Genomic DNA, 13,100 nt, shown 5'->3' with positions numbered 1-13,100 from the left:
AAAACCATGCAATGTACAATCGTTGATGCCTTTGAAAAAAACGATATCATCCTCCAGTGGCCGGTTTCTTTCAAATTTCTCACAGACCTATAGGGCCATGAGTTAAACATAACCACTGAGGTTCGTTCCAATTGGCCTTTGCTAAGCTTGTCTAATAGGTACTCAAATTTCAAATGTTTTTGAGATAAACAAATGTCCTTATAGATGCTTGTGCCACTTTGGACCAAGACCATGCACAATGATTCTCACATGGATAGGACAAAAGTTTGCGTAGTTATGGCCATTTTTGTTTTTCCCTCTTATAGCGCCACCAAGTGGCCAAGCTCCGCATTTTTTTATGTGACCTCAGATTCAGCTCTTACATACACATTATGAGTTTAGTGAAGATATTCATTTAGTGAACATTCCATTTAAATGTTATAGCTGTTTTAGTAAAGGCAGTTCTGCACCTTTCAAACGTTTTGGCGTCCCCACTGGCAGACAGTTTTAATTATTTCCAGGGCAAAAAAACTAAATTAAGTGCATTTTGCTTAAAACAAGACTAAATATCCTATGTCTTTTTGCTTATCTAGTAAATTAATCTTAAATTAAGATTTTTAGATATTTGGACTAGAATCAAGACAAAAATACTAAGATAAGCCATTTTTTGCAGAGAATGTTCCTGCACTGGTTTGGGTTCCAACAGGCAAAAAATCTAGGACAAGTTCGCAAAAGTAGGTTTTTCAAAAAAAAAAAAAAGAAGCAAAATACCCCAAAATTTTGCATGTGATGAATGGTTTAAGCTATGCTACGTGCTTGAACCCCTAAAAACCACATTATGAGAGCTGAACAGTTTAAAGAGCCTGTTGGCAATCAGAGTAAACATGCATCTTTAGCATCTTTAGCATAGTGCATGGATCTGGAACAGTGATGGTGTCGATCAGTTACTCTCACTAACTTGTGCAGGTTTTCTTGTCATCATTGAGGGTGTATCCGTCCTTACAACGGCAGTGAAAGCCTTTCAGCACACTCACACACTCGTGCTCGCAGCTATCATTCCCAAATGAGCAGTAATCGATCACTGGAAAAGAAACAGAGTAGCAGGAAACACACTTTAGAACAGAAGAAACAGTGAAAACTGTTGACAAATTGTGTCTCAAATTACAGACAGGTACCCTTAAGTTACTGCATAGGAAGTAGAATATTAACGGTTAAACCAGCTGGTCCAATAGGGATAGGATGTAGAGTTCATAGTGTAACAGATGTGTTTATTTTGTGGTTGATTTGATGCCCTTGTGATGTTTTGCGCCTGCTGTTAGTGCTGTGGAAGCCAATTGCTGCCTCACAAAATAAAAAATAATATAATAATAGTGACTTTACTTTTCAAAGCTGTGACTTAATTCCCCCAATTTCGATCTTGTTTATTTCAAATTTATACTTTTGTTCAAAAGTTTGGGGTTGGTAAGACTTTTATTTTTTAAGAAGTTACTCATGCTCACCAAGACTGCATTTATTTAATTAAAAATATAGTAAAAATGTGAATTACTATTGTAATTTAAATGAACTGTTTTTGATTTGAATCAGTTTTAAAATCCAGTTTATTCCTGTGATCAAATCTGAATTTGCAACATAATTACTCCAGTCTTCAGTGTCCAATAATCCTTCCGAAATCATTCTAATATGCTGATTTGCAACCTTTTATATTGATCAGCATTGAAAATAGTTGTGCTGCTTAATATTTTTTAAGTAAATAGAAAGTTCAAAAGAACATATGAAAAGAAAATTAACTTTTAAAACATTGAATATCTTTACTGTCACTTTTGATCAATTCAATGCAACCTTGATGAATAGAAGTATTGTCTTTCAAAAAAATCTTTCTTTTGAATGGTATTTTTTGTACTCTGAAGCAGAAATGGGCTTCCATAAAAGCTAACAAAAGCAAGGTGTGCATAACAGTACGTGTGTGGAGTTTGCTATGTCGCCCTCACTAACTTGTGCAGGTCTTCAGGTCGTCATTGAGCGAATATCCTTCATTACAGCGACAGTTAAAGCCTTTGAGCACACTCACACACTCGTGCTGGCAGCTATCATTCCCAAATGAGCAGTAGTCGATCACTGGAACAGGCAGAAAGAAGCAGAGAAGCTCAAAATATGCAGTAAGACGATCAGCCAAAGTTGGCAAAGAGCAGAATGTTTTGTAGGAGGAAGAAGCATAGAAAGGAAACTTGTAAAAATGCTATTATGTTTATTTTTCTACTGAGATTTAATGAATTTGGAGTAAAGCATGGACTAACTGGATGCATAAAGGATATTAAATATTTTGGTTTTGTACTTAAGTATCAAATTGGGGTTATGGATAGAGATTAAACATGTGGCTTTCACTAACTTGTGCAGGTCTTCTTATCATCGTTGAGTGAGTATCCATCGTTACAAATGCAGTGAAAGCCTTTCAGGACACTCACACACTTGTGCTCGCAGCTATCATTCCCAAATGAGCAGTAATCGATCACTAAATATGGATTAGATAGATTTAAAGAACATGACCAAACAGGATAAACATTTCTCTTTCATATACAGTAGCCTAGTTCTCAAATTTTCTCAGTTCTTTATCATGAATATGCTGGAGAACTTGTCTTGGTTTATCAAAAATTAAATTAAATTAAGAACTATTGCATGTTTAGCAATGGATGGACCAAATATTGATGATAAACAACTGAGAAAAAAGCAAGGAAATTACATATAAGTGAATGCATAAATTGATTGTGAGTCTTCACTAACTTGTGCAAGTCTTCTTGTCATCGTTGAGTGAGTATCCATCATTACAAACGCAGTGAAAGCCTTTCAGGACACTCACACACTGGTGCTCGCAGCTATCATTCCCAAATGAGCAGTAATCGATCACTAAATATGAATTAGATGTATTAGATGAACTCAAGAATATGGCATACAGTATTTCATTAATTCGTTATAAATCACTTTTTTTGCTTTGCAGTGTTATCAAGAAAAGTTTTTTTTTTTGCTTCTTCCAAATTTTCTCAATCGTCTACCATTAATATGATAGTATGGTTTGTTTTGGACCATCATATGCTCTCACTGAGGCCTTTGTTTCATTGGGAATCTCATTAGAAACCTTAAATATGTCTAGAAATGGACCAGCTCCATTTAACTAAAAGGCTCTTACCAGTTTAGCATTTGATGCCCCAAAATATTAATGGCAATCAATTGTTTTGCTTCACTAACTTGTACAAGTCTTCTTGTCATCGTTGAGTGAGTATCCATCGTTACAAACGCAGTGAAAGCCTTTCAGGACACTCACACACTGGTGCTCACAGCTATCATTCCCATATGAGCAGTAATCGATCACTAAATATGAATTAGATGTATTAGAATTCAAGGACATTGCATGTTGTACTGAATATAGTGTTTCATTAGTTCTTTATCAATCACTTTTGTTAGCATTAGGGTGTTTTAAAGGAGGGTTTCCTTGCTTCTTCCAAATTCATCCCAATTTTTCTCAATCATCCACCATTAATATGACGGTAAGGCTTGTTATGGACCATCATATGCTCTCACTGGGGCCTTTTTTGGGAATCTCATTAGAAACCTAAATATGTCTATAAATGGTGCATTCAACAAGATGGTGTGTAGAAGACTTTTTGGTCTTAACACAGAAAAAGTAAATTTTAAAAATGGTTCTGTTTGAACAGTTTGAAAGTTTTTATTTATGAGTTGGTAAGTCAAATCATTTTATATTGCTCCATAAGTGTACAATACTATGGTATTTTGTAGATACAGCTTTATTGTTGTATAGTTGCATTGTAATTTTGAAAAAATGACCATTAATACAGATGCCACATCCATTGTGACTCACCAAATTTCCCACTTGAAATAAAATATTGTGGTAATGTTCATATGCATTTAACTAATTAAACAATCTTTCCAACTTGACTTGAATGGACCATTTATCAGAAAGGCTCTTAGCAGCTTAGCATTTGATGCCCCAAATATTGATGGTAAACAATTGAGAAAATTGCAGCGAAATTGAAATTGAATGCACAAATTAATTATAAGCAGAAGGATGTTTTGCATCACTAACTTGTGCAGGTCTTCTTGTCATCGTTGAGTGTGTATCCATCATTACAAACGCAGTGAAAGCCTTTCAGGACACTCACACACTGGTGCTCGCAGCTATCATTCCCAAATGAGCAGTAATCAATCACTAAATATAGATTAGATGGATCATAATTCAAATATGACAAACATTCCAATTAATTTTCATATACAGTGCTGTTTAAATGTTTGTGAACCCTTTAGAATGTCCTATATTTCTGCATAAATATAACCCAAAACAATCAGATTTTCTTTGTCCTGAAAGTAGACAAAGAGAACCCAATCAAACAAATAAGACAAAATATTTTAATTTATTTATGGAGGAAAATTATCCAGCGTTACATTTCTGTATGTTGCAAAAGTATGTGAAACTCTAGAATTAGCAGTTAATTTAAAGACAAAATTAGAGTCCATCTGTTCAGAGGTGTTTTCAATCAGTACTATCACTGACTATTAAGTGTCTGCCCTGTCTTATTTAAAGAACTTCCACAAACATGATCTATCAAAGTCTGATCATGTTTGTGGAAGTGACTCATAGCACGTAAAAAGGAGATCTCTGAGGACCTCAGAAAAACACTTGATGTTGCACATCAGTTAGAAAAGTTTACAAAGCCAGACCGATTGTGTACAAATGGAGGAAATTCAAGACCACTGTTAGCCTCCCCAAGAGTGGTCCACCAACAAAGAACCCCAGGGTATCTTCTAAGCAACTAAAAGCCTTTCTTACGTTGGCTAATGTAAATGTTCTTGAGCCCCCCATTAGGAGAACACTGAACAACCATGGTGTGCATGGCAGATTTGCAAGAAGAAAGCCTGTCTGCAGTTTGCTGAGGATCATGTGGAAAAGCCAAAGGACTATGGGAGAAATGTTCTGTGGACAGATGAGACCAAAATAGAACTTTTTGGTTTAAATGAGTAGCGTTTTGTTTGGTGAAAAGAACACACTGCAATCCATCATAAGAAACTTATCCCATCGGTGGTTCTGTGGGCTAAAATTCCCACAAGCCACTGTGCAGGACTGATTAGCATTTACAAGAAATGTTACCTGCAGTTATTGCTGCAAATGGGGGTCAGACCAGATACTGAAAGCAAAGATCCACATGCTTTACATATGTGACCGTGGACTTGGACCACAAAACCAGTCACATTGTTTTTCTGAAAGCTGAATAAATACACTTTCCATTGATGTATGGTGTGTTAGGATAGGACAATTGGCCCGAGATACAACTACTTGAAAATCTGGATTCTGAGGGTGCAAAAAAACAAAATATTGAGAAAATTGCCTTTGAAGTTGTCCAAATGAAGTTCTTAGCAATGCATATTATTAAAGGGATAGATCACTCAAAAATGAAAATTTGATGTTTATCTGCTTACCCCCAGGGCATCCAAGATGTAGGTGACTTTGTTTCCTCAGCAGAACACAAACAAAGATTTTTAACGAAAACCGGTGGAGTCTGCCAGCCATATAATGGCAGTAGATGGGCACCAAACCTTTAAAAGTAAACAAAAACGTGCACAGAAAAATCCAAATTACACCCTGTGACTCGTGACGATAGTTCGTCAGTTTCTCGCAAAAAACGATAGTTTCGTGTCTTAGGAAATCAATTTATTGTCATGAGACACAGGGTGTAATTTGGATTTGTCTGTGCATGTTTTTGTTTACTTTTAAAGGTTTGATGCCCATCCACGTCCATTATATGGCTGGCAGACTGCACCGGTTTTCGTTAAAAATCTTCGTTTGTGTTTTTCTAAGGAAACAAAGTCACCTACATCTTGGATGCCCTGGGGGTAAGCAGATAAACATCAAATTTTCATTTTTGGGTCAACTATCCCTTTAATCCAAAATTAAGGTTTTATATATTTACAATAGGAAATTCACAAAATATCTTTCAAGAATATGATTTTTACTTAATATCCTAATGATTTTTGGCATTGATGATTTTGACCCATGTAATGTTTTTTTGGCTATTGCTACAAATATACCCTTGTGACTTAAGACTGTTTTTGTGGTTCAGGGTCACATATATTTAACACTAGATCATTTTTCTCAATAAATAAATGACAAAGAAAAATCTTTTGTCTCATTTGTTTGATTGGGTTCCCTATGTCTGCTTTCAGACAAATCTGATGAACTGTTGGGTCATATGCAGAAATATAGAAAATTCTAAAGGGTTCACAAACTTTTAAGCACCACTACAGCTTTTCGATACTTTAAATCAAGTTTCCTTTCAGTTGTTTCCCAGTTGTTCTTCATGCTTGCTTTGGCCATCACATGCTCTTACTAAAACATTTATGTGCTGTTTTAGAGGGAAAAACAGGTGGACAAGGTTTTCTAAGAAAGGCTGTATGGCCTAATTGCCAATCTCAATCCCCAATTGTGGACAAACATCTGAAATCCCCATACAGCAGCTTTAACTGCTTTGAGAAAGAACAGAGAACAATAAAAGGAAGGATATTATACTATTAGACCCAATAGGATACACATCTGTTGAAATTCAAATGACCATCTTAGTAATTTAGCATGGATAGACCCACCACTGATGGCAAACAATTGAGAAAAATGTTAAGTAAACTTGATTTGAAGAAAATTCCTTTTGAATCTGTGAATGTACAAACTGACGATGGACTTCACTAACTTGTACAGGTCTTCATGTCATCGTTGAGTGAGTATCCATCGTTACAACGGCAGTTAAAGCCATTGAGCACACTCACACACTCGTGCTCGCAGCTATCATTCCCAAATGAGCAGTAGTCGATCACTGGAACAGGCAGAGAACAGTAAGAAAAGCTTTGGCAAAGCAGGAAGAGCAAAACCACATCAAAGTAAAATACAAGCTGTTTATCTTGTTTCAGAACAGTTACACTGCTAGCTGAAATCAGCAACACTATACTAACTATATTGTTTAGCAGCGTTTTCAGTAGCATGTATTTTTCCAGTTGTCCAGCTGTAAAAAAAAAAACATTTTGTCAGTCAACTTAAAATAATTTGTTACCTGGCTGCCTTTAAATTTTAAGTTCAGTCAACTCAAAAACGTTTAGTCGACTTGAAACGTTAAGTTGTACTAAGTGACAACTTAGATATTTGAGTTGATACAACTTAATTTTTTAAGGCAACGGTGCAACTTACCCAGCTTTTAAGTTTAAAAAAAATACATGTTTTGTTAAGTCAACTCAAATATCTAGGTTGTCACTTAGTACAGCTTAACATTTCAAGTTGACTAAACAAATTTGAGCTGACTGAACTTAAAATTTTAGGGCAGCAGGGTAACCAATTTTTTTAAGTTGACTCAACAAACTGCGTTTTTTACAGTGTAGTTGTGCTAACAAATAGCAGTGTAGCAAAATGCTAAATTACTACTGGGTCATTCTGTGTCAACTCAACCAGGTCCTTGGCTCATATTTTTGATTTTGCTAATATGTTTTTCTGAAAAAAGACAGACATGTATAGTGATGAAAGGCAAAATATTAAATGAGTAATGCACTATTTTGTAGAGGGAGGTCAAAATGGCAATTCTCACCTGAGATTCAGAGTCAAGTTACAGGGGGGTAAAAATGACTTTAGAGAGAAGGCAGCATCATAATGTTGTAATGAGTAGTTCTATTAGTGAAATCTGTTGACTTAAGCAATCTTTGTTGCATTGTGTGCCAATGGTGGCCATTCAAAAATGGGAAAACAGCATTTTTCAAGTTTTTCTCCAAAGTTTACATGCCTGTAACTCAAGAAGTATTAAAGATATCTAAATGCCCTTTTAGATATTGGGTCTTAACAAACATCCCTTTTGGTATATTTATTTTCAATGCCCTATGAGATTTGGTTCAAGAAATAATGAAATTTCAATATGGCCCCAGGAGTAAATCATTAAAATGTACACATTTTCAGGGGTCAAAACCAAATCTAGGTCAGTTTGAAAAAATGTAATACTCCTTTTCTTTTAAAGAGGAATGCCTGAAGAACAAATAATGTTGAAACTAGAGATGTATCCCATTTCCTTCTGTCAAGACAACTGCATTGAACATACCTGTCTGAGTGCCATACATATTCTTTTTCCAAAGTTTGCTTGCATATAGCTCAAGAAGTATTGAAGATACTGCAAATAAGGTTTTATATACCTGAAACTGATTCAAATATAGAATCTTATGAATAGACTACAGAAAGCAAGGTAATGTGCCTCAACTTGATATCATATTTTTTCAAACTGACCCACACATGGTTTTTGACCATTTTAACAATTTACTCCTGGAGCCATATTGAAATTTCAATATCTCTGGAACCGAATCTCATAGATCATTAAAAATTAAGATGCCAAAGGCAAAGTTTGCTAAGACCCAATATCTAAAAGGGCATTAAGATATCAGTAATACTATGTGAGTTACAGGCATGCAAACTTTGGGAAAAAAACTATAAAAAGTGCTGTTTCCCCATTATTGAATGGTCACAATTGGCACATGATGCAACAAGGCTTGATAAAGTCAATAGATTTTACTAATAAAACTACCAATCTCTGTGTAAAAATAACATTATAATGCTGCCATCTTTCTGAAGTCATTTTTACCCTCCTGTAACTCGACTCTGAATCTCAGGTAAAATTGCCATTTTGACCTCTCTCTACAAAATATTGGATTACTAAGTAAATATTCATCCATGATATTAAATATTTTGGCTAAAGTGTTAAATCACACTTTTTCAAGATACTGTATTGCTTACAAATGTTTTTATTTTTATTTTTGCCAGATAACTACTACTAAATAGCCTTAATAGCTACTTAGCTCCATAGCATAGCTGAAAGAGTAGCTTGTACTTGAATTGCTTTAAAACTGTAACTTGCTAAGCTAAAAGCTACTCAATTTATTTAATCTTCCCCATACTGGTTATAAATCAAAAAAATGTTTTTTGCTATTTACTATAAAAACTCCACAGAATTAGAAGCGCAAACACTTAAGTGTTTTTGTTCAGTGGCTTAATAGATAAACCAGCTGGTCACAGGAGGATATGGATGGATAAGTAGCGCTAGTGTGTTTTATAGCAGCATAATACGGCCAAGCGGAAGCTGTAATGATACTTCAAACTTTCTTTTTGCATTAGAAACTGTTCCATGTGTTTGAAAACATGTTAGTTAGGAGAATGTCTGGCTTTTAATTATAGGCTTGTAGTGTTGTGGGTATTTGTGAGTCCTCCATATGTGAATTATGTGTGTATCCACAGCCCTCACTAACTTGTGCACGATGTTTCGTCCTCATTGAGTGTGTATCCTTCACGGCATTCACAATAAAAGCTCTGAAGCACGCTCACACATTCGTGCTCACAGCTGTCATTCCCAAATGAGCAGTAGTCGATCACTGAAAACAGGCAGACAAAAGCATGAGACATTGATGATGGTAAAACACATGCCAAAGTCCTATTTATGTTTGCATTTGGCAATACTATGGAAACATTTATCATTTCTGGTTGTTTCACATCACCTCCTTTGGTATAAGCTGAATGGAATACTGTTGCAATACTACAAAGTATATACTTTTTATATTTTAAAAAGCATTGTAAGTTGTAGAGAATCGCTTTCACTAACTTGTGCAGGTTTTCAGGTCATCGTTGAGTGAGTATCCTTCGTTACAGCGACAATTAAAGCCATTGAGCACACTCACACATTGATGCTCGCAGCTGTCATTTCCAAATGAGCAGTAGTCGATCACTGGAACAGGCAAAGAGCGGTGAGAGAAGGTTTATGGGTGAGTAATCAGGTGTTAAAGACCCCATGAAATCTGGACTGGAACCTTCTAGATTTTAATCCATGTCTATTCACTTTAAAGTCATCTATAGGCTATTGTACTTCCTTCTTCAAACAGTGCTCTTACAGTTATCTATTTGAATATATTTTAAACTTTAATTTATTCATGCGATGCGAAGCTGAATTTTCAGCATCATTACTCTAGTCTTCTGTATTTAATATGCTAATTTAGTGAATAAATAAAATATATATAAAAAAAAAAAAATGTTGAAAACAGTTTATTCAACAATATTTTTGTGGAAAACTTGATTATTTTTTCCAGCATTTATTCAGCATGAAATAGTAATCTTTTTTAACTTCATAAATGCTTTTTCTGTCACTTTTGATCAATTTAATGACTAATTTGATGCATTCTTGCTGAATAAAAATGTCTATATAATTACAATAATGCATAAATAAAATATAATATTAAATTAAAAACTTAGATAAACTTAAAAAACTTGACCCAGCCAACTTTACAAAACTAATAAAAATATAATTTTGTCAATTTCTAAAACTTAGACAAAAATAAATGGAAGTGGAAGTCGTAAAAATTACTAAAACTGAATTAAAAAATGTTAAAAGCACATCAAAATTATAAAAATGTAGAAAAAATATATAAATATATAAATTACACTGTGTATATATAGATTTGTAATGTTTTTTAAAAAATTCTTATACGCTCATTAAGGCTGCATTTTCCTGATACAAACTACAGAAAAAATGTCATATTGTGAAATATAATTACAGTGTTAAATAATGGTGTTCTATATTAATATATTGTAAAATATAATGCATTCCTGCGACGCAAAGCTGAATTTTTATCAGTCATTACTTCAATTGTCAGTGTGAATAAAAGATGAATAAAAGGTTAAAAAGAACATTATTTATTCAAAATATAAATCTTTTCTAACAATATAAGTCTTTGCTATGCCTTTTATTTTATTGTATTCCTACACATCAGGGATTTCATGGGATCTTTAAGTAAGCATACTATGTTCTGAGGCACAATATAATGTGCTGTACAATAGAAGAACAGGTGTATATTTAGTATACAGTGCTGTTTCTTAGTCTATGTTTGTAATGGAATACTAATTTATACACTACTGCATACTGTACAGTATACAGGGTGGGTGAAAAGTAACTAGGCATTAAAATAGGTAATAAAGTCTATATTTCTAATACAAATCTATTGAAACAAATTGTACATACTTACAAGGGAAATATGAAATCCTATTTACTATCGTCTATTTAGAGACTGTTTTCATCAAGACTCCAGTGATACTACAAGTTATATATATCCAAAAAATATTGCCTAGCTACTTTTCACCCACCCTGTATATTAGAGTATATTGTACATTTTAGCAAACACAGTTCAGATATTCCATGCCTACAGAATATTTGCATACTGTGTTCAATATGCATAATGCATACTGCTAAAATAGCATGAATAGTATGGTAGTATTCTATTCCGAACATAACCTTTTTCTGTATACTGGGTATGAAACAATAGAAGTTCGTATTTCACTGTCACTAACTTTTGCATGTTTTCTTGTCGTCGTTGAGTGTGTATCCTGTGTTACAGTCACACATGAATGACCCGGGTGAAGCGATACAGATCTGCTCACAATCATGCTTCTCTTCAGCACATAGATCAATGGCTGCAAAGAAGCAAACACACACCTGTTGAGCATCGCTGGAATGATAATTGTGTCATACTTCTATGATGTGTAATTTGTCAGGCTACACACGTGTGCAGGTCTTGCCATCCTCGTTGAGCGTGTATCCAGGCAGACACAGACAGTGGTAGGAGCCTGGCGAACTCTCGCAGATGTGCTCACAGCCGTGATCCGATTCCAGACACAAGTCCATTCCTGCAAATCCAACAAACACTTGAGTACTGAGAAAGCAAGAAAAGCTAAATCATAGTGTCCACAGGATGTAAAAATAGCAGTGTTCTTGTGCTTAAAGTCAACAGGAGATTTATGTATTGCACGAAAGATTTTCCACTTTCAAATCCTTGTTGAAACAGGATATTCTACAAGAAAAAAGAAAGAAAGGTGGGACTGATTTAAAGCCCAAAGGACAAAATTAACCACTGAAAGCATCTCGAATAGTTAAAAATGTCTTAGTCAAAAACTTTTTTTATTTAATTTTAATTTTTTTATTTTAATTTTACTCTGACAAAAATGCCATATAATTGACAAATAATGAAGAACAAAAATTAAGATTAAATCACTTAAAAATATTTTTTATTTATTCTTTTTAAAGACATTAACACTTTTATTCAGCAAGAATGCATTACATCATCATTATATTGATCAAAAGTGACAGTAAAGACATTTATAAAGTTACAAAACATTTCTATTTCACATAAATGCTGAATAAAAATCATGGTTTATACAAAATATTAAGCAGCACAACTGTTTTCAGCATTGTTGAACAAGACTGGAGTAATGATTCTAAAAATTTTAATATTAATTTTTATTTATTATAATTTAGGATTTTTATTTAATCTATTGAATTATTAAATTATCTTCAATGAATGCAGGACCTTTCAAAAGTTATTTTTTAAGAAATTAACACTTTTATTCAGTAGGCAATTGATCAAAAGTGACATTTAAAAAACAGCTAAATCAGCATATTAGATATGGAAGACTAAGAGTAATGGTGTTAAAAAATCAGCTTTGCATCACAGGAATAAATTTTAAAATATATTCAAATAGAAATAGTTTTTTTATTACAATAATATTTCACATTATTACTGAATTTTACTATACTTCACTCAAATGTACACAGAAAACAAAATTCTTCCTTAGCATTTTTGTCTTGGATTCTAGTATAAATATCTAAAAACTCTTGAATCAGGATGCATTTACTTGACAAGTAAAATGACTTAAGATATTATGTCTTGTTTTCTGAAAAAAAAAATCAAAATGTTGTTAGTTTTTCCTTAAAACAAGCAAAATTATCTGCCAATGGGGCAAGAAAAATAATCTTGTTTAGCCTTTGAGTTAAGATTATTTTTCTTACCTCATTATATCACAATATCATTTTACTTACTTATTTTACTTAAGTAAACACATCCTGGTTTAAGAATCTTTAGATATTTATACTAGAAAACAAGACAAAAATGCTAAGAAAGAAAATCATGTTGGTGAACATAAGAGACTTCAAAAACATTAAACATCTTAACAGACCCTAGAATTTTTTAATGGTGGCGTAGATCCTTTGTTATTGCTAAGAAGA

General features: G+C 33.7%; 1 protein-coding gene across 3 annotated transcripts in view; it reads right to left on the bottom strand.

The window, feature by feature from the left end:
- Positions 1-13,100, bottom strand: part of matn4 (matrilin 4) — a 31,808-nt gene that overhangs the window by 9,285 nt on the left and 9,423 nt on the right. The window contains exons 4-14 of one of the 3 annotated variants that reach the window (XM_073851576.1): positions 11,603-11,725; positions 11,390-11,512; positions 9,654-9,776; positions 9,304-9,426; positions 6,726-6,848; positions 4,076-4,198; positions 3,220-3,342; positions 2,758-2,880; positions 2,366-2,488; positions 1,972-2,094; positions 938-1,060 (exon numbers count right to left, since the gene is read on the bottom strand). In XM_073851576.1, the coding sequence (XP_073707677.1) occupies positions 938-1,060; positions 1,972-2,094; positions 2,366-2,488; positions 2,758-2,880; positions 3,220-3,342; positions 4,076-4,198; positions 6,726-6,848; positions 9,304-9,426; positions 9,654-9,776; positions 11,390-11,512; positions 11,603-11,725 (1,353 nt within the window). The remainder of the gene's footprint in view (positions 1-937; positions 1,061-1,971; positions 2,095-2,365; positions 2,489-2,757; positions 2,881-3,219; positions 3,343-4,075; positions 4,199-6,725; positions 6,849-9,303; positions 9,427-9,653; positions 9,777-11,389; positions 11,513-11,602; positions 11,726-13,100) is intronic. The other 2 variants (XM_073851578.1, XM_073851577.1) reach the window with 2 other exon arrangements.

This window comes from Garra rufa, chromosome 12 (assembly GCF_049309525.1).
Source record: "Garra rufa chromosome 12, GarRuf1.0, whole genome shotgun sequence".
Taxonomy (NCBI): Eukaryota; Metazoa; Chordata; class Actinopteri; order Cypriniformes; family Cyprinidae; genus Garra; species Garra rufa.
The sequence above is the reverse complement of the archived record's forward strand: the minus strand, read 5'-3'. Positions and strand labels throughout refer to the sequence as shown.